This window comes from Malurus melanocephalus, unplaced genomic scaffold (assembly GCF_030028575.1).
Source record: "Malurus melanocephalus ecotype Western Australia unplaced genomic scaffold, MMel_1.1 scaffold_634, whole genome shotgun sequence".
Taxonomy (NCBI): domain Eukaryota; kingdom Metazoa; phylum Chordata; class Aves; order Passeriformes; family Maluridae; genus Malurus; species Malurus melanocephalus.
Window position 1 is genome coordinate 152,043 of NW_026623866.1, and position 25,133 is coordinate 177,175.

Sequence of the window (25,133 nt, forward strand, 5' to 3'; positions counted from 1 at the left end):
AAACTCGTTATAAGGAAGAAACTTGGCCCGATGAAAACATTGTCTTCTTTCTTTCCATAGAGAAAATTCTCATCAGAAAACTTGAAGCATACTGGTCTTCTACTAATTAGTAACAAATAGGACTTGCAGGAGACTTATAAACAAGGTTAAAAGCCAAAAGCGGCAGGAAACTTCAATCTCTTCCTCCTGCCTGTAGCTACATTCCTAGAAAGTTTTTTCATTGGCCATATATGCCCTCTGTCTTGTGTGTGACCCATGTCCTTTAAATTTCTTGACTTCTCTGCCTCTTATTCTGTGCTTTTTTGAGATGGGAGCAAGAGGGAAAATAGCTCACTCTTTATTCAACTGATTTGTCTCTAATGTCCAAAGAGCTTGTAAATTAATATGGATGGGTTGAAGTTATGGTCATTTTACTGTGTTAGGGCAGTTTTTTTGGAACCACGAGTAATTGCCACTCCAGCATTGCGTAATAGCAGAAGTTTCGTATCATTCTGGCACTTCCCAGTTAGTTAAGGAAAGATCTTCTTAGGAGATAAGAATATCTAAAACCCAGGTGGAAATCATGATTTTCTACGTGTGTACTGTTGGCTATAAAAAAAAAAATACATGTTTCTGAGATAATTGTTTCGTATTAGCAGGAGGCTGGACAAAGTGCCTGTCTGAAATAAGAATGTGTAGATACTGCATCTTCAAGGGGGAAAAAAGATTCCTCATTTCCTTAGTACTGGATTGTAAAAAGAGTAGTTGAGTTATCTTGTGTTACACTGCAATGTGTCCAAAATTTGCTTGGCTATGTAAAGTTGAATCTGAAGAAACARGATCTTGTGAAAACTAAGTAGGAAACAAAGCAACCAAAGTCTCTAACCACAAGGCTAGAAGGGCAAACCCACTTTTTTGCGGATATTTTACTCATGAAGGTCTCTTCATGTTTTGAGACTTTGCCTGTTAAATGTAATGTGGAGTGCTTTCGTTCTTTACATGCTGTTTCTATACCTTGGCTACAACTGCAAAGAGCAACAACTCAAAAGATTGAATTACAGCCATACAAGCAAGGTTTTCTATTTAAACAGATTCAGGGAGTGCATCCTGTATTGGTGCTTAAAATAATGCTGAAAGGCATTTTACTAGAAAAGTGGTAGATCTTTTTAATTGAGGCATCACAGAAGCTGCTYGGAATCTTGTGTTCTGTCTGTGGCATACAGTGCTGAAGATATGGATGGACTTGGAATAGAAATGTCATTGGAGTTTAGGACAGTTTTTTGAGGTTAAAAATCTCCACAAAAACCTCCTCCCAAACAACAGGAGTGGAGTTGACTCATCTCTTATATGCTGCTTTCATTTGAAGAGTAAAGATCCTAGCTAGCTATAGCAAAAATTGTCTATATCTATCTATCTATCTATCTATCTATCTATCTATCTATCTATCTATCTATCTATCTAGTAGCTGCCAAAGCATGGGTTTCATGAGTGCAGGAAAAATAATTCCAAAAAAGCAGGCTTATTATCTGGTGGGTCATGAGATACATTTAGAATCATATTCCTGAGGTCTGACACAAAGTTCAGGAGTCAAAGCAACACTGCAGTGCTGTGCACTAGCAGGGTGCATGATTGTTTGTGAACCTACTGTGTACACAAGAGACAAAAACCGACCATGAAATTCAAGACCTTTTAACTTTTTTTGCTCTTCCTTTCATTGCTTTTAAATATCTGTGTGACTAATTGTGAGTGTAGTACAAATAGATTTTGAAAAAATGAAGTAGGCTAGCCTGAAACTGTTTGAAGCAAATAAAACACTCAGGCCRATGTACTTCTGTGAAGTTCCTCTGAAAGGAGCAGACCAGGGAGATGCCATTTTTGGCAAGCAGCAAAAGTTTGCAAGGAAGCAGCGGTTCTGGAAAGCTGTACTACATTAGAATTGGCAAGYACTGTGCATACTGACACACTACATCTTCTGTCCAAACCCAGTGAATCCTTAAGCACCAGCTGATCAGGGATTTTCAGGGCTATCGTGTCTAGCTTGAGCAGGTCTGGCAGCTCTTAACACAAAGTAGTGTCTGGTTTAAAGACCTTCTGCTTTGTGATGCCTTTCTGAATAGCTTATTCAGCTGGAAAATACAGCGAACAAAGGAGCTGGAAATATTTTGTCAAGTTGGTGATCTCACAGTTCAGAGAGTCAGCTACCAATTATAAAGACTTCTATTGTGTAACACAAGAGCTAGTGTATAGAAAACTCCAGATCTTACTCTGTCTTTCTTTATTAGCTTCTGCATAATTATTTTTCGCCTAAAGGATGGTGTGGTTGTGGGGTGTTTTCTCAGTAATTAACTCCATTTTTCTAATAGACTAAGTGCACTAGCGAAAGCGGGATAAATTTTTTACCTTAGAACTTGATTTTTGACTTGTGGGGATTAGGACAGAGGGAAATTCTCAGATTCAGTGATTAAGTTTTTACAACTAAATGCAGGGGAAAAAGAGATTATTGTTCCTATGGGGAATAGRAAGAGGGAAAAATGTGCATTTTTGTGTCCCTATTTATTTTGTAGAAATATTGATAGGAAACAATTTATGATTTATAAAACATTAAGTTAACCACAGTGTATAGTTCTCTCAAAAGAAGACACAACAGGAGGAACCWGAAATGAAAGGAGCTGTCATTAGTGCAAAGCATTTTCATTGGTATTTCACTATTTGCTTTTATCTGGCCTTGACATCGACATTTTGATTCTTAAGTATGTCTTTTTTTCTCCTGCAGGTTGGAAAAGAGACTGTGCAGACAACAGAAGACCAGATCTTGAAAAGGGATATGCCACCAGCATTTATCAAGTAAACTAATTTTATTGTAAATCTTGTATTGTGGGTAAAGGAAACCTATTTCAATGTGAGCAACAACGTTTTTGGCAGTAGTGTCTTGTCCTGATATGTTCTGTRTACATGAGTGTGCCATATGTATATATGCTATTTCTTCCTTTAAAAATAATTACAAAAATAAATCAGACTAATAATGGTACTTAGCTGTGTGCCACTGTAGGTTTGCCTAACAGTGTCAGAGACAATATGGTGTCTCAATCTTTTTTTTATTTATTTAGCTGATGGAAAAAATGTGAATTTGTCAATATAGGCAGCTGATAACATAATTGCCTGGAAATCAAAGACATTTGAAGAAGTGACTTACTGCAGTGTAGCAGACCGTAAGTTCAGTTATAGCAGACATTCTGAATTCTATGTCTTGGTGTGAAGGACAACTGACTTTCTCCTTCTGTTGCCTTAAGCCTTAAAAATGATACATYACACCTTGTTGTGGAATTCCCAAGCTGCTTATTGCCACCTGGAAGACTTCTATTGAAGTAACTTGCCTCTACAATCTACTGCCTGTAGTAACCCCTTTGTTAGTGCTGTCCAGTGTCTATGCAATAACTGAATATTTTACTGTTATTAACAAGCACCAAACAGGCAGATARTCACAACAAGAAAGCATTGAGACGACTGGGAGAACAGTAAAAGGGAGAAGGGACATAATGTCTAAAAAGAAAATTTATGGTAGTCAGTGAAAAAGGATTTAGTTTATTGCATTGTAGGTTGACAAAATCAGYAATTAAAATAATACTTAGGACCAGGTGATATTAGCATATTAGTTCAAGAATGAAATAGATGAATTATTAATGAAGTAGTCTGTCACTTGAGACCACCMGTATGTCAATCAAAGTGATGGTACAGCCTGGGAAACTTTCTAGGGAATCTGGGGAACAGGAGGGCTACAGATATGATGTACGTTTGGAGGAAATGATTAGAAATTCTGTATTAGAGAAGAGAGAAACTCCACCTCCATACATGGTATGCTTTGGGTGAATTGACAGTGTTTCTGTGGAGGGAAATTCTGCCTTATAAATCTGTCGGTATTCTTAGAAATAATACAAACAGGGGAAAGGGTAGTCCAGATGATACAATGTACATTGATTTCTAAACTTGGTGGAGTCTAGAGGCTTTTAAGAAAGTGAAGTAGCTGCAGGATAGTTAGAAAAATTTTTATATGAAAAAGAGAAAATTGAAAGTGGGAGAAAAGATGATTGAGTTAACCCTGACAATGGCAGAAGGCAATCAATAGGACTGTGGAGGTCTCAGTTGGGATTTTGCTTTTCACCATGTTAATAAATACTCTGGAGATCAGGCTAACTTGTGAGGCAGCTGATGACTCCAAGTCTTATGCAGGGCAGAGAGGTTAATGGATGACTTTAGGAAATTACAGTACCTTATTAATTGAAGTGACTTGATGTTAAGTGTGTATTAAATTATTTTTAAATATCTGAAATTATGCACACTTGGGAGAGCAGCAGGTCCAATGTCAGACAGGATGATTGAAATGACCATTACCAATAGTGCGCAAGGTCTTGGAACTRYTATACATTGGTGGGASCATCCTGACCTGTTCATAGTGGTCAAAAAGTGTGAGGCAAAGCTGAGTAGGCTGGAACTCTTCAGCCTGGGATAAGTGACAGAGGGGATTGAGGCCCTGACAATGTCTAAGGACGTATGAGTTGCATGGAGAAAATGGAAACTTGTACTTTTCCTGTATAAGAACTTGACTGGGGAATTGCTTTAAGCAAGCAGTTAGTAAGCCAACAATAGRGAGAAATGTTTTGTACAGCTGGTCTTGTAGTCCTGTACTGTTAAAACTCTTTATGTGGGTTTGGAGTTTAATAGCTAAGTACTTAGAGGAMTCCATTGTGGGTTATCAAATAGACTACAGGAAATCGCAGGAACTGAAAATAGTTGAAGGATGGGAGAGTGCCTAGAGGAAGTATGGTAAATGCTTATCCTGTTCTTAACCTTCCTCAGGCTTTTACTTGCAGCTGCTTTTGGAGGCAGGATACTGAGCTAAATGGGCCTTTGATACAATCCACTACAGTATTTATCATGCTGTGTTCCTGGTGTGTGATCTTGTGCGGCTGTAGAGGGGTTTGGTCTTTTTGAGGGGAGCGTTTATTTAATGAAATAAGATCAAAGCTTTTTTCTTGCTTCTTGATGAATTGTATGCAAACATGTAATTTTGATTGTGCTGATTTTCTAGGATGTGKGGAGTTTTTAGTTCATTTCCAGCTTGTTGTTCACCTAGATGAGTAAGGGATGAAGGAAAAGAGATTTTTTTTTAAATTGCTATCTGTATTCAGCCTTTGATCAAAATGTAGCGAATTGTGAAGCACTGCTAAATAGTACCACTTTGTCAGGGGCTTGAACTTTCTCTGCAGCAATTCATGACTGCTTGAGCTATGATATACTATAAAATGGGAACCAAAGCTATCTGTCAGAGTAATGACACCCTCTTCACATAGTACTTACTAACCTAGATGCAGTAACATGAGTTAGGAATGTTCAATGGCTTTAATGAATGGTAACCAATTTCAATTGTGGGTTTTTTGTTAATCTGGGATTTATATAAAAATGAATTAGTTAATATTAACAGTTTCTTGTTAACACTGTGGAGTGTATTGTCACAGATAGCTTGCTTATGGGGACAAGTGATAATCATAGGGGAGCTACAAAGGGAGCCTTATATTTTACTGCTGTAAAGGATAGAATTTAGATGCAAGAATTGAAGCAGATGAGGGTCTTTCTTTGGCTTTGTTCCTAAAGCATTAGTTCAGGAATTGGCATTCCTTTTTAAGGGAGTGCTCCAGCAGARTTTGTACTGTCACATGGATGATGGGTAAGAAGCAGTACACATGTGCTAGCACTGCATTCCCTGGTTGTATTTCCTTTATCAAAAGGATCACCAGTCTTGGAGGATGGAGAGAAGATCTGTTTATTCTTTTGAAAGGTTTCTGGTGATACTGGTGGTGAGGGCTCATAATGAATATATATTAAGGTAATCTGTAAAGCTTTTCAGTTGGAGTRTGATTGTGCAGCAAAATAAGTTGCTAGCTGTTGAAAAGCCATCATGCATCCCTTCACTTGCTACTRACATAAGCCACATTGGAACTGTTGACTTAAAGAACTCAGCATTTTTAAACTCTATCTTAATTGCCTTAATCACCAGGGAGTATGAGTAATGCATATAATTTACATCAGATGTTTTGCAATGTGTTCCTATTACTTGTTATGCTTCTTTTATAAAGATGGGAAGAATGCAGTCTCTAGGCAAAGAATAGGGTTAGGCTATTTGTTTACACTGAGAATAAAAGTTTATATTTAACTTACATGCACAAGCTCATTTAATAAATCAAGCAACAATGCTATTGTGTGTTAACATTATTTTGGCAGCAAAGCTTTATCTGCATTGCTCGTACCTGTATTGACAAATTATTGTCAATGTAAAATATTTGCTTTTCACTTTATGTTTCTAGAACTGCAAGTAATGTAAAGTGTTGTGGTTAAACTGGAAAACAAACTCTGAGAAAAGCAGAGGACAATCCTAAAAYCTAAAAACTAAAATGATAGTTTAGCATAAGCTACTTCTTCTCTACTCATATCTCATAAGGAATACATTTAACAGCAATTAGGTTTACTCCCCAAAATAGCATGATTAGAAATATCATGACCAGTGTCTTCACCACGAAGAATTTGGCTGGTGCTAAGATAGCTTTATTGTAATCATGCCTCAGAAATAAATACGCTTTTCTTATAAAGCTCTATTGTTGGGTTTTTCGTGTTGCAATATAGTACAGAGATTAGAAACTTCACCACAGCAATGAACTTGAATTTGAAATTTCCAAATATGTTTGWTTCTTATGATAGAAAAAGGGGTTAATTGTAGTGAATATTTTAGGTGTTTTTGGTTGTTCATACTGATGTTTTGGTTGGGAAAGTAAATTGATAACTTTTTTTCCTAATCTTTTGCTTCCTAGCATGTGTGCTCTGTAGGGGATGAAGGGTGTCTGATTTTTGAGCACCGCTATGCTTTTCTTGTACGTAGCTTACACTTCTGAAGTATTTAATGTSCATTAGGAAGTTTATACAAAATAGGCATCATACTATGAAAATAAAAAAGTTTATCTTTAAGAGGTTCAACCGTAAAAAAATTTGAAACTTTAGAAACATTCTTTTCATTAATTATGGTGACTCSTGGTGTAATATGCATCTATGTTAATTCTTTTTTTTTTTACAAATGAAAAAGCTGGCCTTGAGATAATTATTAGTATTAAACAGATAACCATGAAATTAAACTGTAGGAAATTAAATATTTCTGAGCCTATGTCTCTGAGCTGGYTGAATAGGTGATTTGTTTAATCCCTTTCTTGGCAGAGTTGAAAAGAATAAATGTGAGAAGCAAGCATGGAAATCTAATTTAGTGAAGTCAGTTGACTTTGATAATACAACTCAGTGCATTGCATAGTAATGAGCAGACCATTCCACTTTCTGCCTTGAAGTTCTTCTGCATTTTCTGGTTCACTTATGAGTTCCCGCCATCTGATACACTGAGCAGATGTCTCWCCAAAAGAGCAGGTTATGATAATGCAGCTGGTCCAATTCAATCTACTCTAGGGACCTATTAGATGAAAACTTTACTTTCTGGACAAAAGTGTGTTTTCCTGTAATGGGTGTCTTATTTCTACTAGTTAAATTTTGACATGACCATTAAGATCTAATATTTGTGTTAGCAAAGAACATAGGGGAGAAAAGTGGGATAACTGTATCTTACCAAAAGTACTTAACTAAAAGTAAGATAAAGGAGTGGATCCAAGTGGTCAGTRGAAAATGTGACAAGCATGCAAAAGTGATGGTAAGAGGTAGCATTGCTGTAATAAAAGTGTTTAATGTTTGTTGGAACCTCATGTTATTCAGTGAGCACATGGCACTCAYATGCACAGAGCCTGTGTATTACACTACACTAAAAGGAAATGGGAAACAATGGAGGAAAGTCACAGTCAGTGGAATTAGTAACTTCAGTCTTGAGTAACATAGTTAMCGTGAAAAAAGTGAAGAAAGTGAAGTCTGAATTTTGTATTTTGCTAAGGTGTTACCAAGTAATTACAAGGGAACAAGATCAAAACATTTTCAGTCTTCCGGTTATTGATATTTTAAAATGATTGTGTTAAATGGTTTGATGGAACCCAGTTTTAGAGCTGATTTTCTTATTGTAAATACCTTTTGTCTGGAATTGCAAGCTGCATTTGAACATTGTCCCTTACCACTCCATTTTGTGGCTATTTAAAATGCTCTTTCTGTGAGTGTTAACATTCTGAAGATCTGGACTACAGCTTTAAAGARCAGGGCACAGTGTCTTGGTTTTCTTAAATCCATGTTATTTTGTCTTAACGTGTAGCTATTATTTAATATTTACTAATAATGATTGCTACTTGAATAACAATGCATATACAAGGCTGATAGAAGTTAGGAGTTACTTTGATTACAAAGTCCTAAAAGAATAATTKTTTTGTTCCGTGCCCTTGTCATGAAGAATGTAAGGTATTTTGCTGGGTTGGGAGCTGTCTTTAATGACACTGTACTGTGTGTTCTGTAAGAGGTACTTAAAACATTCCCTACATGGAATGACTCTGTGACTTCTGAAAAACTGTGTTGTATGGCTGCTGGTTACTTTGTTGTTGGAATAAATACAATAAATACTCTTGCTTTTAAATTATAAAGGTGTAGAATGATCAGTTTTCCAGTGGTGATTCAAGTGGTCAAGTTAAAAATAAATCCAGGATTTTCTCAAGTCTGTTGTCATACAGACAGAAACTAATCAGCCATTGTTGTCTGCTGGCTTTCCACAGAGTGGAGAATGCCTGCACCAAACTTGTTCGGGCAGCCCAGATGCTGCAAGCAGATCCTTACTCAGTACCAGCTCGTGACTATCTCATTGACGGATCGAGAGGAATCCTTTCTGGAACATCAGACTTGCTTCTGACATTCGATGAAGCAGAGGTAGGAATCCCAAWAGGATTGACATAGGTGTCTGCACAACAGTATTGTGAATTAACATGTCCCACTAACTAAATTAGCTAAACTGAACTAATCTTGAATAGATTAATGAGATTTTGATCATTTAAGCTTGAATGGAAGCATATTTTGCATTCCTTTCTGTCAGGAGGAGCTTAGACTTGTTGCTCTGTTTTGTTAGGAGCGCCTTTTTATGACATAATGTTGTGATTGTTGCTCAGAAAGGCCACATCTCATCAACTGAGATTGTACTCATGCTTTTCTGTATTTCCTTTACCATACCCATTACTGATCCTTATATTTTCTGTATCCCTTCAGTCAAAAACCCTAGGCTACTTTTTTACTTGTTTTTCTAGGTCATTAGCGCTGGCARTTTAATTGGCCTGAGGGCATGGGAGGTAATACAAATTTGGACTGCTTGGCTGGTCAGGCAGACGATGGATTCTGATAGATCTGACAGTTGCTGCGTTTTGGCAGCTGCACAAATCAAAAACTGACTGAGAAGTGCTGCTTGTCCACCTCATATGGCCAAAAAACTGCATAGTTGCAAGGAAATTTAAATGTCTTATGTTTGAAATTTCTTTTTAAAAACAAAACCATGGTTGTGATGCTCTTTCTGAGGATATGGAGTCTTGCATTTCTAAATAAGAAATGCCATGCTACAATGAATAAATTAAGCTCAGGCCGTTAGAAATGTTGATGTTAATCCTAATTTTGCAACAATCTGTTAATCTGTGGAATTGTGTTGCTGTTCTGAGTAGTCTCATGGCATCAGTGAGCCTCGTTTAATCAGCTCATGGTACTGTTAGCATGTTCCTCTGAAATGAGGAGAGTGCTATGGGATGTCTCTGTGGCAGTTGTGATTCTCATTATTGTAAGTGGTTTTTAATGGAAGTGTTACAGGACAGAATTTCAAGGAAGTTAATAGCTTTTAATCTGTTTCTAGTGTTTAGGAAATGAGTTGACTTTTGTGAAGTTAATGCTGTGTTGAACATGCCTGACAACTGCTCATTAACCAAAAGAAAGAYATTAGTCAGGGATGTTTGACTTTTCACAAGTACTTAAGTTGGCATGTGTCTGTCCTACTGTGTTTCAATATAAACTAACTTTGGGAGGAACCGAAATGGCTTTCACAGGAAATTTTGATCTGTTCTGGGTGCTGAACAGTGCATGTGGTTGATACAAATTAAATGTTAATTAACTTGTACTTCAATAAGAATTGTATGTAGTGTTTTCAGAAGTAATGTGGCTCAGGAGGTTAGGAGACTGAGAAGTGTTTTGGAATCAAATGTGAACTGAAAGAGTTAAGCTGAGGCAGAGATCCAGACGTAACTAAAGTACAGCCTTCACTTTCTCTGGAAAGTTGAAGATGTTGGSTCTATCTTCCCTGCTGGAATGCTGGCTAATGCTTTATCCATATGTAAAACTATATGGTGAATAATCCTTCCTCTGAAATCTTGAAGTCTGCCTTCTGTGTAGTTTTGCTTTGTGATTTAAATATTTTTATTGATGAAAAGAAAACCTTCAACCATGAGAGCATAAATAAATGAAGTTCTTTATAACCTATTTTCTCAATGCTGTCCTTCATTTATCATAYGAAGTGAAAACTTTGGAAGTAGGATTTTGCATTTCTGAATAGCCAAAAGCTGATTAAATATTAGCTTGATCATTACAGCACTTGACTAATGGCATTTTGGGTAATTTATTCAGTATCTCAGAGCTTGGTGATTGCTCATTTGTCATGTTAGCAAATGCTATAAGTAAACGGTTCTAATAACAGGTTTGCATTTCTAATTTAAGTGTAACTTAGCTTTACCKAAGAAATAACAGAATGTTCCTTTTTTAGGTCCGTAAAATCATCCGTGTCTGCAAAGGAATATTGGAATATCTGACTGTGGCRGAAGTGGTAGAGACAATGGAGGATTTGGTGACTTACACAAAGAATTTAGGGCCAGGTTTGATTTGCTCCAGTCTTTCATAAATATACTAAGTATAGTATTTTCCACTATTTTGTGTTCCCTTCAGCACCTTCCTCACCCAAGTTTTGAACGTTGGGGTAATGGTAAAGCAGTTGCTTTGAGACTTTCTGTTGGRAAGAATGACTCTGTTTCACAGAGTCCATTCTACTTAACAGAGTGGCTACGTTTTGAACAGGTGACTTTTCTGAGGTATCTGAAATGYGTTTAAAGTAACAGCTGCTAATACAGAAATTATGTTTTAAACTTCAAAATAATTTTTATCAATCGTTATGCCTTGTTCTTGTTTAGAAATCTCAAGTGTTTTAATGCCCTATTACTTTTATTTTTAGGAATGACAAAGATGGCCAAAATGATTGACGAGAGACAACAGGAATTAACTCATCAGGAACATAGGGTTATGCTGGTAAACTCCATGAATACAGTGAAGGAGCTATTGCCAGTACTTATTTCAGGTATTTATGCTTTCTTTTTTAATGCTAATTTGAATTACTATTTTGAACTGGAGTTTCAATGTCTTATGTTTATTAAAAATAATTTTGATATCTATAATCACTTGCAAGTAACTGTGCTTCTTGTATTAAAACTGCAATCTTTTTGAGATGAAATGGTCCTTGCAAAAAAAAAAAATTACCACATAAATACAGTCAAAAGTCAACTTGACCACTGATTGGGTCTTGCATATACCTTTTTCTAACCTCTGTATTTTTCACAGCTATGAAGATTTTTGTAACCACAAAAAATTCTAAAAGCCAAGGAATAGAAGAGGCCTTGAAAAATCGCAATTTCACAGTAGAGAAAATGAGTGCTGAGATAAATGAAATAATCCGTGTATTGCAGCTCACTTCCTGGGATGAAGATGCCTGGGCAAGCAAGGTATTTTCATATCTACATTTGTATATAGAAGTCTAGTTTTTGTCTACTGTGCTTTACCCTTCTAGACTTGCATTTTTGAGACCACTGAAATACGTATTTGTGCCTCAGTTTTGTAACTCTATGTAACCATATCATATAATCTCTTCAAGGTCAGATATCTTCAGAGATCGATATATTCATGTGTCTTTAAAAATGAGCATTCTCTGAGTAAGCAGAGTTAAACTAGTGTGGCATTTGAAGGTGGTTCAGCGGTTTACTGCAATTCAGTAGGCAAACAGAAGACAGATTTATTTACACTTTAGTTTTGGCATCATTAGGAAGTCCTGGAATATAGTGTATTCCACTCAGAGAAGGATTTTTCCTTATTTATATCTACCCTACATAACYGTTTTTGTCAGAGGGAAGTTAGGTATAAAAGTTATTGTTCTATAAGTTCAACTGATCTCACAGTTAGGCATTCATAAGTGAAATTGAGATTTTCCTTCTAGTTCCTGCTAGAAAAGATAGTAGGCTACTGTTGTATTCCTTGTGCAAAAGGCTTGGAATTGAGAAATTTTAGTCGGTTTTGGGTGATTCCTCTTTGAACACCTGCTCCTTTTCCCCCTGCTCCATTCTTATTCTGGACATGGGAGTAAATTTCTGGTGTTCATCATGTTTCAAAGAAATACATGAGATGGAACAGACTGGCTGGATAATCTGATGGCTATGGAGCTGGCATATGGGAAGGATTGATTCCTTCTAACTCAGTGTTAAACTGTGTGACTGACTGCAACCACTTACCTGGAGCTAAGTGCTGCTCTGAAGTGCTATTGAAGATACTGAAATGTGTAGAAGACAGGCCTGGCAGAAGAATGATAAAAGTGTTGTGGGCTTACAAATAAATGCAGCTGCATAACTGAAATTCCTGCCAAGTTTTTTTTTTTTTTTTTTTTTGAGTACTTGAAAGTAAATTGCCCAAGGTGTTTTTTTAAGGGTTAATACTATGAGTCACAAGTAAACATAAATATCTTTAAAGAATTTGAGACCTGAAGCCAGACAGGTTAGCAAACAAAATCTCACAGGAAATCTAACAGATGTAACCAAGACATAAAATCACTTTGGCCTATATTGTTTGRCACTCGGCCCTTAGTTTGCCTCTTGAGTTACTTTGTCACTATCACTTCCTTATTATAACTACTGTATGCATCTTTGTTTTTGTTGTCCTGTTTCTTACCCTTTTCTCACCTTTAGAAGGTAAGCTTTCTTCCACACCCTCCACCTGTGCCTTGTACTAAACCCAAATAAAGCATGTCTGTGGGATTTTGTGCTGTGTGCAGACTGTGTGTTGTGCAACTTATTTGTGTGCCAGCTATGACACTGGCACWTATACTTATGTAAATACACACAAAGTTTTCGAAGGTCCTTAATAGCTCTGTCTGGCTGTATGCAGCATTGGCTGTCACTAGGAAAGGCAATGGCAAGCTGAACTGCATTAAAGACTCTTTCTGAATCTGATTAGAGTTAGGGCAAGATTTTACAGCACATTCTTGCTGAATGCTTTTGTGTTAATTTATGTTATGAGTCTCTGTGGTGACAAATAAAGGGTCCAGTCACGCAGGAACAAGCTTTCTGCATGGCCAGAAAGCTTTATTAAGTCAGGAATTTTGTCTATTCCATRGTGTTTTACCCACAGTCTTCCTTCAGTTCAGATGGTTCACAGTATTTAGATTTAGGTCTAAAACTGCAGTCTTGTATGGGCATTTTTCCAATTCAGTTTAATTTTAGATTTAAGCTTTCCTGTGTTTTGTGAAATATGAATACAGTTTGATTTTACACAACAAATTCAGAAATTTTTCTGGTAAAGAAAAATGTCTGTTGCAAAGAGGTGGCAATTTAGCCTTGRGAAATTCTTACTCATCTTACTAGCGAGGCAGATTAATGAAGGATTTAATTAAGAAAACAGTTGCTATATTAGCAGTATTTCCTAATGGAAAATAGCGGTCATTATGCTTGATGCATAAATATGTTGTATGGATTAGTATAGTCAAAGTATCATTTTGTTCTGAACTGAGAACTTGTAAATTGTATTTTGGTTTTGAATTAAGGTATGCTGATGAGTTGGCACTGAAGCACTGGGCATTAATGAAACAATGAAAAAGCATTTGAATTGAAAAATGCAGTGGGRTGAAGAAGCAGAAACTAGATTGCAAATGGCCACTTATTGCAGACTTACCCTGTCTTTGCACACACATCTAACAGTTAATTTATAGTTTTGCTGGGAGGGAGATGAAGGAGCTATTTAGTTGTAATTGAGGTTATTGTTGCATGCATTTTGTGCCTGGTGGTCAAAGGAAAGATTTTTCCTTACTTTTCTGGAATACAGTAAGGTGTTTGGGGATGCCTRGCCTTGAATTTTTATCTGTGTAGTACATGCTACTGCTGATGATGGATTTTATTTTACGTTTATTGTTCTATCCTGAGTTGTTTATACCTTGAAGTATCACAATCTGTCTAGAGATAGTTGAGAATGAACAAGGCATGGAGCCAAAGTTGTAGATTTTGTAGGAGTTGTAGTCRTAGGTAAACTATTCTGTTGGTGTTTCTAGACTCTGGAATGCACATTAATATTACTGGATTGCATTAATCTCTGCTTACACTGGATTTCAAAAATAGTATGAGGCTTTAGTATTGAAATGCTATTCTTGGACAAGATCTTGGGGAAAAAACCTCTATTTTTTTATTCATAGCTTTGAACTTTTTTCCTTGAATTTTTTATTTTACAGAGGAATTCAATTTTCTCTTGTATGTTCTTAGTATTTCTTTTAAAATAGATTTGAAGTAATACTCAATTCAAACATCTTTCATTTCCATGGAATTGGAGTGAGTTAACAATTGTAAAAAGCTGAGAAATATTTAATATCTTTCAGCATTGAACCCTGAATGGTGACTAAGCTATCTATCCTGCCAGAACACTGGCTTTGCCTATTTCCTCCAACATTGCCTTCTTTGGTCATGAAATGCAGATATCCTTAGACTAGACCACTTTATTGAGTCAGAGGTTGTGTTTTACACCCAACAAGGAATTGTGTAGGATTTATTTTGCTTGTTTGCATRGCAGAGCCAATACCACCTGCTATATGAATAAACTCAAAATTCTTGGTAGTRCAGAAATGATGCATAAAAGTGTCTTAAATAATATTTGCTTTAGGAATTGATTTGGAAAAAATCCAACTTGCTCTTTTCCCTTYAGACAGTGTTGCCCTAGTTGTTTAACTTGATTAACTGAAGCTGTTTATCTCTTCTGAAAAAGTAACAGTGCTGATTTTGTTAATGAAATTCCGTTTGCCGACAGAGGAACTGTTGGCAGGGAGAGGAGGGAAAGAATCAATTTTTGCTGATAAAACTATTCTATATGAATTTTTTTGCAGGCTAGCTGTAGGATTTTTTTTTTTTTTTAGTTTTTCATTATTGCAATTGATATTCTCTTGGCAAATCCCAAAGAGTTAAATTTTTAGCATATTTAGCTGTTAAGGGAGGAATAAAGTGTTTAAAAAGCTACAGAAATCAGGACTATCAAGAAACTGAAGCATTGAGAGAGACCTTGAGCAGGTTGCTGTGTTTCTTCAGACTGAGTATTTCTGCTTTTGTCTTGCTTCTTCATTCTTAATAGCCTGAATTAGGGGATAAATCCAGACCTTTTTTATGGCTACACCTTTGTTGCTTGCCAAGTATCTGACAACAGACATAGCTCTGGCAGAAATGCAAGTGCTGTACCAACAAACCTAGTTAAGGATGCATTCTAGTTTTCTGTTGCATTGCTCAGCTCATTGCAATGAAAACTCCTTATCAGGCTAAAGCTGGGAGGGATTCTGGGGCTGTGAAGATGGGCAATTGGTGCTTTGAGAGCGGTTGTATTCAAACACTTCAACTGCTAGCTAGGGTTTCACAAGATTTTTTCAAAGAGGAAAAGGGGACAATGTTTTGCCAACAGGAGTGCAAAGTCACACAGAATAGCAAGACCTACCCTGCAGGGCAATCCAGTTATGTAACTTCATATGATATTGGGCAGATGGACCCTGTTGCTACTTGGGTAGAACTGGAAATTACAGAGTCATGAGTGTAAAACCCAGAACACCCATGATTCTGTCCTCTGATATTGCACTTTAGATTCAGAGGCTTCTATATAATTGTGCTGAAACTGCTCCTCTGCAGGCAGCTGAGACAACATAAAAGCCTGTGAGAGTAAAAAGGGAGGGGCAAAGATAGTTTTCCCAACACTCCTCTCTGCCCACACCTATCATCTTATTGACACAGTAAGAACCATCTATTGCCTTTTAAAAAATTCAGTTCTTTGTTTCAAGTTCTTTTTGGGTAGCCAGGCCTGAAGTAGGCCATTCATTTCAAACTGAAGTGKCTTCAGCCCAATGTAAAACAACAGAAAACTGTAACATCATAGGTAGTAAGATTCACGTATATATTTGAAAACTTAAATAAATATTTACTTGTCTCATTATAAACATTAAATGCACAATTCTCGAGCTACAGAGAAGATGACTTAAAATAATGTGCCTATCTCCTGCCCCCAGCTGCATATCCCACCTATTGGAAGCTTTTTCAGTCAGGTTCCAACTGAGATCTGATACGCAATTTCTAGATTTAAGACCCAGTCATCTGGGTGAAAATAATTCTGCTTTTGGTGTTCTCTCTCAGGCTGGGATTAAAGAGCCGTTAAAAGTATTCAGCTGTGCCACATGACATTTTCAAAAGTTGATTGCTGAATTATATTATAGCACCTTACAAATAGCTCACAGACTATGCCTGAATAAAAAGGCCAGAATATTTAGTGTTGTATCTTTAAGACTAAGCATGCAAAATGAGTAACTCCAAAAAATGTGGCATTTCTTTACTGTTGTCAGATGCTGTAGCAGATACTGATCACTGATGGTAGTAGGCTCCTCTACAAAAGCATTGGACATGGGCATTCTGATTCAGATGATAATGTGAGAGCTGGGGTTCTTTTAGTCATCTGTATGCTAATCATGGGATGTTAGATGCTTTTCAGATAATTTCCATCATATGTGTGGTCAAAAGCTATTTTGACCTTTCTGCAACTTTTTACTTAGGTACTTGTTACTGTTTCACTGTCCTTCCTTTTATATAAGATGGAAAACTTGTGGCCTCTAGTGGAGAGATGGCACATGAGCAATTAACAGAGTGTGCAGAGAGATCAGAACTGGGAGGTTGTTTCTCCTGCAGACAGAGGTGTTGGATTGTAGTGGCACAACAGTGAAAGAAACAGCTTCTCTGTTTCTGACAGAGGAGTTCAGAGTTCCAAACAATCACATGTAAATGTATGTGTTTGTCTGAGACTTTCAGAAATTAGCTAGTCTTATTTTTCTGTAAACAGTAACTGTTTGACTTTAAGYAGCAGAGCAGGTGAAAAATGCGGATGTGTGGCCTCTTACATTGTAGTAAGTAGTAAAATTCAGTGGMCACCTTCCATCTCTGAAAAGTTTACTCCAATTACATTACAACTTTTCTACATGCCCTGATGCAAAATGGAACTAACTCCAAGGTCTGTGCTTATTAGAGCTCCAAYGTTAGAAATTAAAGCACTAGTAAGTAAAGAAATAGAGAAATCACTAAAATTGCATGCATCATTTTTGCATTTTGAGTGAAATGAAAATGTCTGTTCTAACTGTRAAGAAGCAATTATGACCTGCTAGTTTGAAAATGGATTTTGAGCTGCATATATGGATGTGTTTTTCTGAGTAGAATCTGCTTTATAGAATCTTTGTCAGCTTGGTTGTGTTGATTACTTATGCCTTGATTTTTTGTTGAGAGAATAATTTTGCTGGTTTCTCTTTTGTAAAGGACACTGAAGCCATGAAGAGAGCTTTAGCCTTAATAGATTCAAAGATGAATCAGGCAAAAGGTTGGCTGAGAGATCCAAATGCACCTCCAGGTAATATTTAAACAAAAATAACAGCAGAAAGTATTTTGATTCTTGGAGGTTGTCTTATTTCTGTTGTTTAAGACAGAATTGCCTTTAAGCATTAATAACCCATACATAGAGACATTCTGCATGTATTTATTACATTAATTAAATACCTTTAGATACTGGGAATTGAACAGTTGTGTCTAATGACCTAGAAAGCTTTGCTGCTTCTCAATGGTATAATATGTATGTTTCATAGAATATACACATATGCTCTTAATTTACATTCCAGCAGTAAACCCAAWAACTTATGAATTGCATTGAACAATACTTAATTGCAGCCATGGCTAATATTTAAAATCCCTTCTTTTGTATTTTCAAATTTTTATAACTTTATAATTTTGCCTGACAGACTCTTTGAGTGTTTTTCCATCAGTCTTGATGTAAAACTTTTAATATGAAAATCTGACATAAATATTCTTACATGCAATCTCCTTTACTTATGTAAGAGGTTTAACTTTGTAGGTACCTTGAAAGCAAATGAAACTTGATAGATGCCTGTTTGGTTTGGACTTTGAAAGACCTTATAAGATTGACTTCCTCTGAAATCGAAGTCAAACTAATACAGTCGTAAAAGTTGGATGTGAATTGTTGTTTTCTCGTGGATATCTCAGTGTTTGATAAATGTACTTTCATGACTGAAAGTGTGTTGTGACATGATGATARCATCAGTAGTTTTTTCGTACATGTGAAGGAATGTTTTGTTTGTTGTACTAACTGGCCCTGCRTCCCAGGGGATGCTGGTGAGCAAGCCATCAGGCAGATCCTTGATGAAGCTGGCAAAGCAGGGGAGCTGTGTGCAGGCAAAGAGCGCAGAGAGATTCTGGGGACGTGCAAAACCCTGGGGCAGATGACTGACCAGCTGGCTGAGCTCCGCGCCAGGTAAAGCTCTTATGTGCATGGACAGTTCTCTAGTGCTATTGAAATGGTTTYTCTGAACTTGCAGTTGTCACTTCCTAACCTGTAGGAGAGCAGGCCAGAACTGTATTTTGCCTTTTTACTTCAATTTTTTCTCAYAAGTATGTTTTTTTCTGAAGAGAAATGTTAATGATATAAATGATGATCAGGATTGCTCAGGTAACCATTCCAAGTTTGCTTACTATCAAACACATAACTTTCCCCCAAACTTGGCAGAAATAAAATTTTAAAGTCTCCTGTTAAGTCTGCTCTCCAAAAAGGATATACCCCAATTACTGTAAGATGGACATTCTAATTTCTAGGGTTTTTTGGATGTTAAACTACATGTGGAGGTGTGGTTGTTYATCATTCATCGACAAATTCTGCTGAAGCTTGTGTTCCACATGACTGAAGCAGCTAAGATGTTTTATTTTTGTATTTATTTTATTTATTGTCTTGCTGTCCTCACTTGGATGTGGCAAGACTTTAACTCCTATAGATTCTGACTCTGCAACAGTCCACAAATGAGAAGAAGCTTTGTCCTGGATACTTTAATGGATTTGTATCCTTAAATAGTCTTACTTTGTGACACTTCAAAAATGTTTATTCCTCTGAGAATGCTATATGTCACTTGGTGGAATAGGGAAAATATGTTTTTAGTTTTTATCTCTTATGTTCTTCAGTTATTTTTTGTTTCCTTAGTGAGGAAACAAAATCTGATTAAATACTGTATCTCTTGCAATAATTGCTGGGAATACTCTYGAAAAACTTGAATAATACTTGAAAACAGTTTTTTTTTTTTAGTTCTGAGTTGAATGTGTGGTGCTCTTTTTGTCTTGGGCAGAGGACAGGGTGCCACACCCATGGCTATGCAGAAAGCCCAGCAGGTGTCCCAAGGTCTGGACTTGCTCACAGCCAAAGTGGAGAATGCAGCCCGCAAACTGGAGGCCATGACCAACTCTAAGCAGGCAATTGCTAAGAAGATTGATGCTGCTCAGGTACCTCTAGTGACTCATAAATACTTCAGAACATGATTACATTACTGYTGGTAGAGCTCTTATACCTAACTACTGTAGTTGTTTCCAAACAAAACAGAATTACTTGATAGGAAGAACATGGAGAGGATGCTTGCTTTAACRAAGAAAAACCTTAAATTCAGTAATTTGCAGCATACTGTGAGTTTTGCTTCAGTTGATGCTCTTTTTGGTAACTTATTACTAAAGATTTCAAGGTTATTAAATTAAAATGATGGGAACACTGTTGAGTGTTCTCAATAGAGAGAACTAATCTTATTAAAKAAAAGAAGGATTTCAGATTGAACAGAGTTAATTGTGGATAAAACTAGAGCCCTTTCTTTGGGCTCTGTTTTGGGAGTGGAGTTCAGGATTTAGAAGTTCGTATGAATRACAGAAGCGAAATTATGTTAATGAAATTTTCTTTCAAGTGATCCTTTGTTTTTGTAATTCTTAGTATCCCTCAATGGTCAGTCTATTGCCCACTGATGATTATGATGGTCATTAAATAATGAACCTTCAATTTATACACCTTATCAAAATGTGTGTAAATGTCTATAACTATCAATACATAAAGATACATAATTGTTACATATATATCAAATTAAATGGTAATGGACTTTTTAGGAAGAGCTCTGAACCCATTGGGCTCAAGAGCATCTGTTTTGGCTTTTTATGAAAGCCACATCCTCAGTCTCTAAGTTCAATTTTACTTCTAAAATATTGGCAAATGTTGAKTAGAGAGAGGGAATGTAAAATCTTTGGGTAGATTTTATGAATTTTGACATTTTTTTCAAAACAGAAAAGCTATTAAACAATAGAATGATTTCATGGTACCTAATAAACAGAAATTGCTGCTGAGAAGTAATTTCTGTTAAATAAAGTTTTGAAATCTGTATTGGTATTTTTTTACTCTATGACAGCATTTATGAAATTACCATTACTTTTTGTCTTCATTTGTACATGACTTCTTTCTATTAAGAATTGGCTTGCGGATCCTAATGGGGGCAGTGAAGGAGAGGAGCACATTCGGGGAATTATGGCTGAAGCAAGGAAAGTTGCAGAACTCTGTGAGGAGCCTAAAGAAAGAGATGATATCCTTCGTTCCTTGGGGGAAATCTCTGCTCTGACAGCCAAACTYTCAGATCTGCGACGACAGTGAGTATTAGTTTTATCAGCATTAATTTATCTGAATTACTTTCATGTGCAGTTCATAATGCTAAGCAAGATCAGAATATTGATAAATAAAATAAAAAACCTCTTTTTAGTTGTTCAGACCAGTGATTTCTATTTTGAAGCGTAACTTGTACTAGCTAACTTAAAAAAAAAGGTAACCAGAGATGTATTACGTTGAAGTGTTTTCTTTCTACTGCCTATGGAATATTTGACAAGCAAATTGAAGCCAGAAGTGAGCTTGTTTGTGCTATCAAAACAGCAACGTAATGGGAAATAWAAGTTTGTTTATACAGATGGATGTCATCACTGTTTTTTGCTAAGCAATTTACTAAATATCAAGGTGGAATATTTACCAATTCTAACACTGTCAGGGTTCTAAGCTGTAACTGCAAACTATGCAAAAGATAACACTTTCAGAAATTATATTTCTGTATCACTTTTGCAAAGAGGCTCCTTGAGAATGGAAGAGGAGAGACAGTTATTGTACAAACTGTGATCTTCATCCGAGGCCAATTGCAATATAGCAATAAATATTTTTCCTGCTTCATTAGTTAATGTTTTAATCAAGGTTTTATTGAGCTTTAGCTGCTGTAGGTCTTAATGTGCTACCTTTTATCATGCTTGTATAGAGCCTTTGGTCTGTGACTGCTTATTTTTCTGCTTGTAATCTATATGGCATCAGTGCAGATGCTCGTAAGACAGCCATGGAAATGGCAAATGGAATCACTCACAAGTATTGGCAATGACTTTACTATGCCTTCCCCCACCTCAGTGCTGTGTTGAACATGTGTAATATCCAGGTACCACAGCACAGAATTGCTCCTCAGGGTCTCAACTCAAGTGTCAAATTTCATCTTGTTTAAAAAGATCAAGTACCTTTCATTGTCTCTTCCTGCTGAATTTGAGGCAATCTGTAMATGATCTTTATATGACTATACTCTTTTTTTTAAAATCCTTAGTGGGAAAGGTGACTCTCCTGAGGCCCGTGCTTTGGCTAAGCAAATAGCTACATCACTTCAGAATTTACAGTCCAAAACAAACAGGGCTGTAGCAAATACTCGGCCAGTTAAAGCAGCTGTGCATTTGGAGGGCAAGATYGAACAAGCTCAAAGGTGGATAGACAATCCTACAGTTGCTGATCGGGGAGTAGGTAAGTGTTTCTCTGTGATTTCCTCCCAGATTTGCAATCAAACTTGTTACTAATTTTTGTGGTAGAAACTACTGTTCCTGAGCTGCTGAGGATGGATTGAGTCTTCATTGATGTGGAGACTTGAAGATTTATAGCTAAGTCCTGACTGAAATTATAGAATTAAGCTGGCCCATGAGTCTCTTTGTGTTCTTTCCTAAAGAATGGGAGAACATGTCCTGTAGAGAAGAAAAACTTACAATTGCTGCTTGCTTTTCTTATTATGCACATATTGTATCTCAAATTTGAATTTATACCTACTCCAGCAAATTAAGTAATTAAGTCCTTCAGAGAAGAGAAGAACACTCATAAACTTGACCTTAAAGTATCACTTCTTGTATGGTTTCTGGGTTATCTGAGGAGAATGCTAATAATTCAAGAGAAAGGAGATTTGATAATCCCACCATGCTCTCAATGAGCATTTAACTGCATTTCAGGAGTTGCTGGCACTTGGCAGGATACTAACAGGAGAAGTTAATAAAGAATGTAAAAAAAGACAGCAGTGCTGAGTGATTCTTGGATAGTCCAGTACTGTGAAGACTTCCTAAGTAATTTACAATTTGATCACAAGCTTGGATTACTTGTGGGCTAGCATTGGCTTAAAATTATTCTTCAGTAGGTCTTTGGACTTAATACACAATGAGTTCTTTTAAAAGAATGCTACTATTGTATTATTGAAAGAACAGAGAATTGCATTCCTGCTCTTTCAGGAAGAGCAGAGCATCTTTCACTTAMAGAGCAGGAAGCATCTGTAAGTGAATGAAGGAAATTACCCATACTAAAAATAATTTATTTTTACAGAAAAACTTTTGACACACTGTGAAGGCTTTGTAAGGTGTTCCCTACCCCCACTGTCCTCTCCAATCCAGATTGCTTGACATTTCTTACTTATGGCTTCTGGAATTCTGTGAAGAGGGTATTTGCCTTTTTAAGCTGTTTTCTACTTGTCTTTTCTCTCCCTCTTGCTGCTCATCTTCTAATGATGTGGGGATGAATTGCAGTACTCGGAATTTGCAACTGCTTTCTCTTGGAGTCAACAGATGAGTTCTGTACAAATGCCTGACAGCTGCCATGGTTAATTTCTGTCAGATCACCCTAGTTAGAAAGGATGCATCTCTAGCCAGAGTTGCCAAATTAAGCAAAAGGAAACTGGAGACAGTTGAATTCCTCTGTGGTTTTGGACTGTAATTACTCAATGATAAATTGCTTCTGATCTGTTCTACTACCTAGACAAGTGTTCTTCAAAGCCAGTAATGTGGATGTGTGCACACAGGTGTGCAGTACTCGGTGGTGCATGTGGTTTGTGCACTGAGCTCTTTGTGCCACTGATGGTCCCTTGTCCCCTGCAGGCCAGGCAGCCATCCGGGGGCTGGTTGCYGAAGGCCGGCGTTTGGCCAACATCATGATGGGCCCGTACCGGCAGGACCTGCTGGCCAAGTGTGACCGCGTGGACCAGCTCTCTGCTCAGCTGGCTGAGCTGGCTGCACGAGGGGAGGGCGAGTCCCCCCAGGCCAGGGCCATCGCTGCTCAGCTCCAGGACTCGCTCAAGGTAAGGAYCTGCTCTTCTTACACCGACGCACATGCACTCCTCTGATAAAGCCTCGTGTGTGTGAGGCATCACTGAAAACAAAAGTGCAGCARAACACCTGCTGGTTTAGCTGGGATGTTTTAAAACAAACTTTCTAGAAAGGCCTTGTTATCATGCCATAGGGGTTAACTTCAAATGAACGACTTAGACAGAAAAYTTAAGTCTCTCTTAAAAGAAAACAGTATGCTAGCATACTATTTGCATACAAATTGCAAATTTGAGGGACAAGATCTCAAATCTTTCCTTCTAATGCTGCTTCAAGGAGTGGTATGTAAGCTTTGTATATTTCAATGTAAAAAGTGATTAGCTGATYGTACTTTCAAGGTAATTTTATCTTAATGTCTGCCATTGGAATAGGCTTTTTTTTGCAAGAGGTTTTATGGGATTTGAACCCCTACAACTTTATATCCCTCTATCATATGCTAATAGTTTTCCACTTTTTTTAAGGATCTTAAAACACGAATGCAAGAGGCAATGACCCAGGAAGTTTCTGATGTTTTTAGTGACACCACAACTCCTATTAAATTGTTAGCAGTAGCAGCCACTGCTCCCTCTGATGCTCCCAACAGAGATGAGGCAAGTATACTCAGGTGGTGTTTTCTTCCTGTGTAAAGCTTCAATTACCGTTTACCTGAATTGATATTTTGAAAAATAAATCAGTGTTCTGAAAAATGAATTGGTATTTTTTCCTAAGTTTGTGATGCATGCTTATTAATTCTGACAACATAATGATTRCTATACAAATCTCTCTGGACTCCTGGAGACTGAATTGCATATCCTTGGGAACAGTGTTGTCCCTGACTTCAGTAAAAGAGAAAAAAATATCTCCCASTGTTGTTGGTACCACATTTCCTTCAGTGGGCTAGAAATTCTTGTGCAAAAATCACTGACACACTAGTTGCTGGATTTTTATATCTCAGCATTACATAAGCTGATTGCAATAGTCAAATTCATGCCAGAATTAATCAACAGATTAAACCTGTTCTCTTGCTGGATATTGTTTCCTGTACTTCCAAGCCACTGGCTGCACATGATGTATCTAAAATGCAGTGTCTGGCAGTACTGTCCAGCTACTTTGGCTTTTGGCTACATGATCAAAATGATTCCCAAGGCCTTGGAGAATTCAGCTTTTTGACGGGGTAACTTTTTGTCCAAGTATTCTGTTCCTTGAGTATCTAAGGACTGTGAAAGGAGGGAGTATTTTTTCCAGTATGAAATATGAATTTTTAGGGTAAACCCCTTTACTGATCTTTCAAATATGGTTACTTTTGGTTTATGGGTTTGAAGATGTATCTCTGAGCTAAAATAGTTTTAACAGAGTTTTTCTTGCAGCAGTAGTCATCAGGAATTATTGAACTTCATACCTCAAAGCTATAAAGTGTATATATAMTATCTCCTTCGTTGTCCCACTGAGTTAGTAAAGAAGCAAGTCTGGTAATGTAAAGATTAAAAAAATCAAACGCCTTCAAAGCTTTTGTGTCCTTTTGCATCCTCTCAGGATGAATTAAGTGGGGATGGTATAATGGTGTCTCTGACACTTTGAAGAAATTATGTATCCTGTTAAGGAAGT

General features: G+C 36.9%; 1 protein-coding gene across 2 annotated transcripts in view; it reads left to right on the forward strand.

Annotated features, from left to right (window-relative positions):
• VCL (vinculin) overlaps positions 1-25,133 on the forward strand; it is a 51,541-nt gene that overhangs the window by 13,795 nt on the left and 12,613 nt on the right. For both annotated transcript variants that reach the window (XM_057383454.1, XM_057383453.1), the window contains exons 2-13: positions 2,753-2,823; positions 8,709-8,859; positions 10,721-10,829; positions 11,183-11,305; positions 11,566-11,726; positions 17,580-17,670; positions 18,438-18,585; positions 19,445-19,598; positions 20,596-20,771; positions 21,749-21,939; positions 23,325-23,524; positions 24,011-24,139. In XM_057383454.1, coding sequence (XP_057239437.1) covers positions 2,753-2,823; positions 8,709-8,859; positions 10,721-10,829; positions 11,183-11,305; positions 11,566-11,726; positions 17,580-17,670; positions 18,438-18,585; positions 19,445-19,598; positions 20,596-20,771; positions 21,749-21,939; positions 23,325-23,524; positions 24,011-24,139 — 1,704 coding nt within the window. The remainder of the gene's footprint in view (positions 1-2,752; positions 2,824-8,708; positions 8,860-10,720; positions 10,830-11,182; positions 11,306-11,565; positions 11,727-17,579; positions 17,671-18,437; positions 18,586-19,444; positions 19,599-20,595; positions 20,772-21,748; positions 21,940-23,324; positions 23,525-24,010; positions 24,140-25,133) is intronic.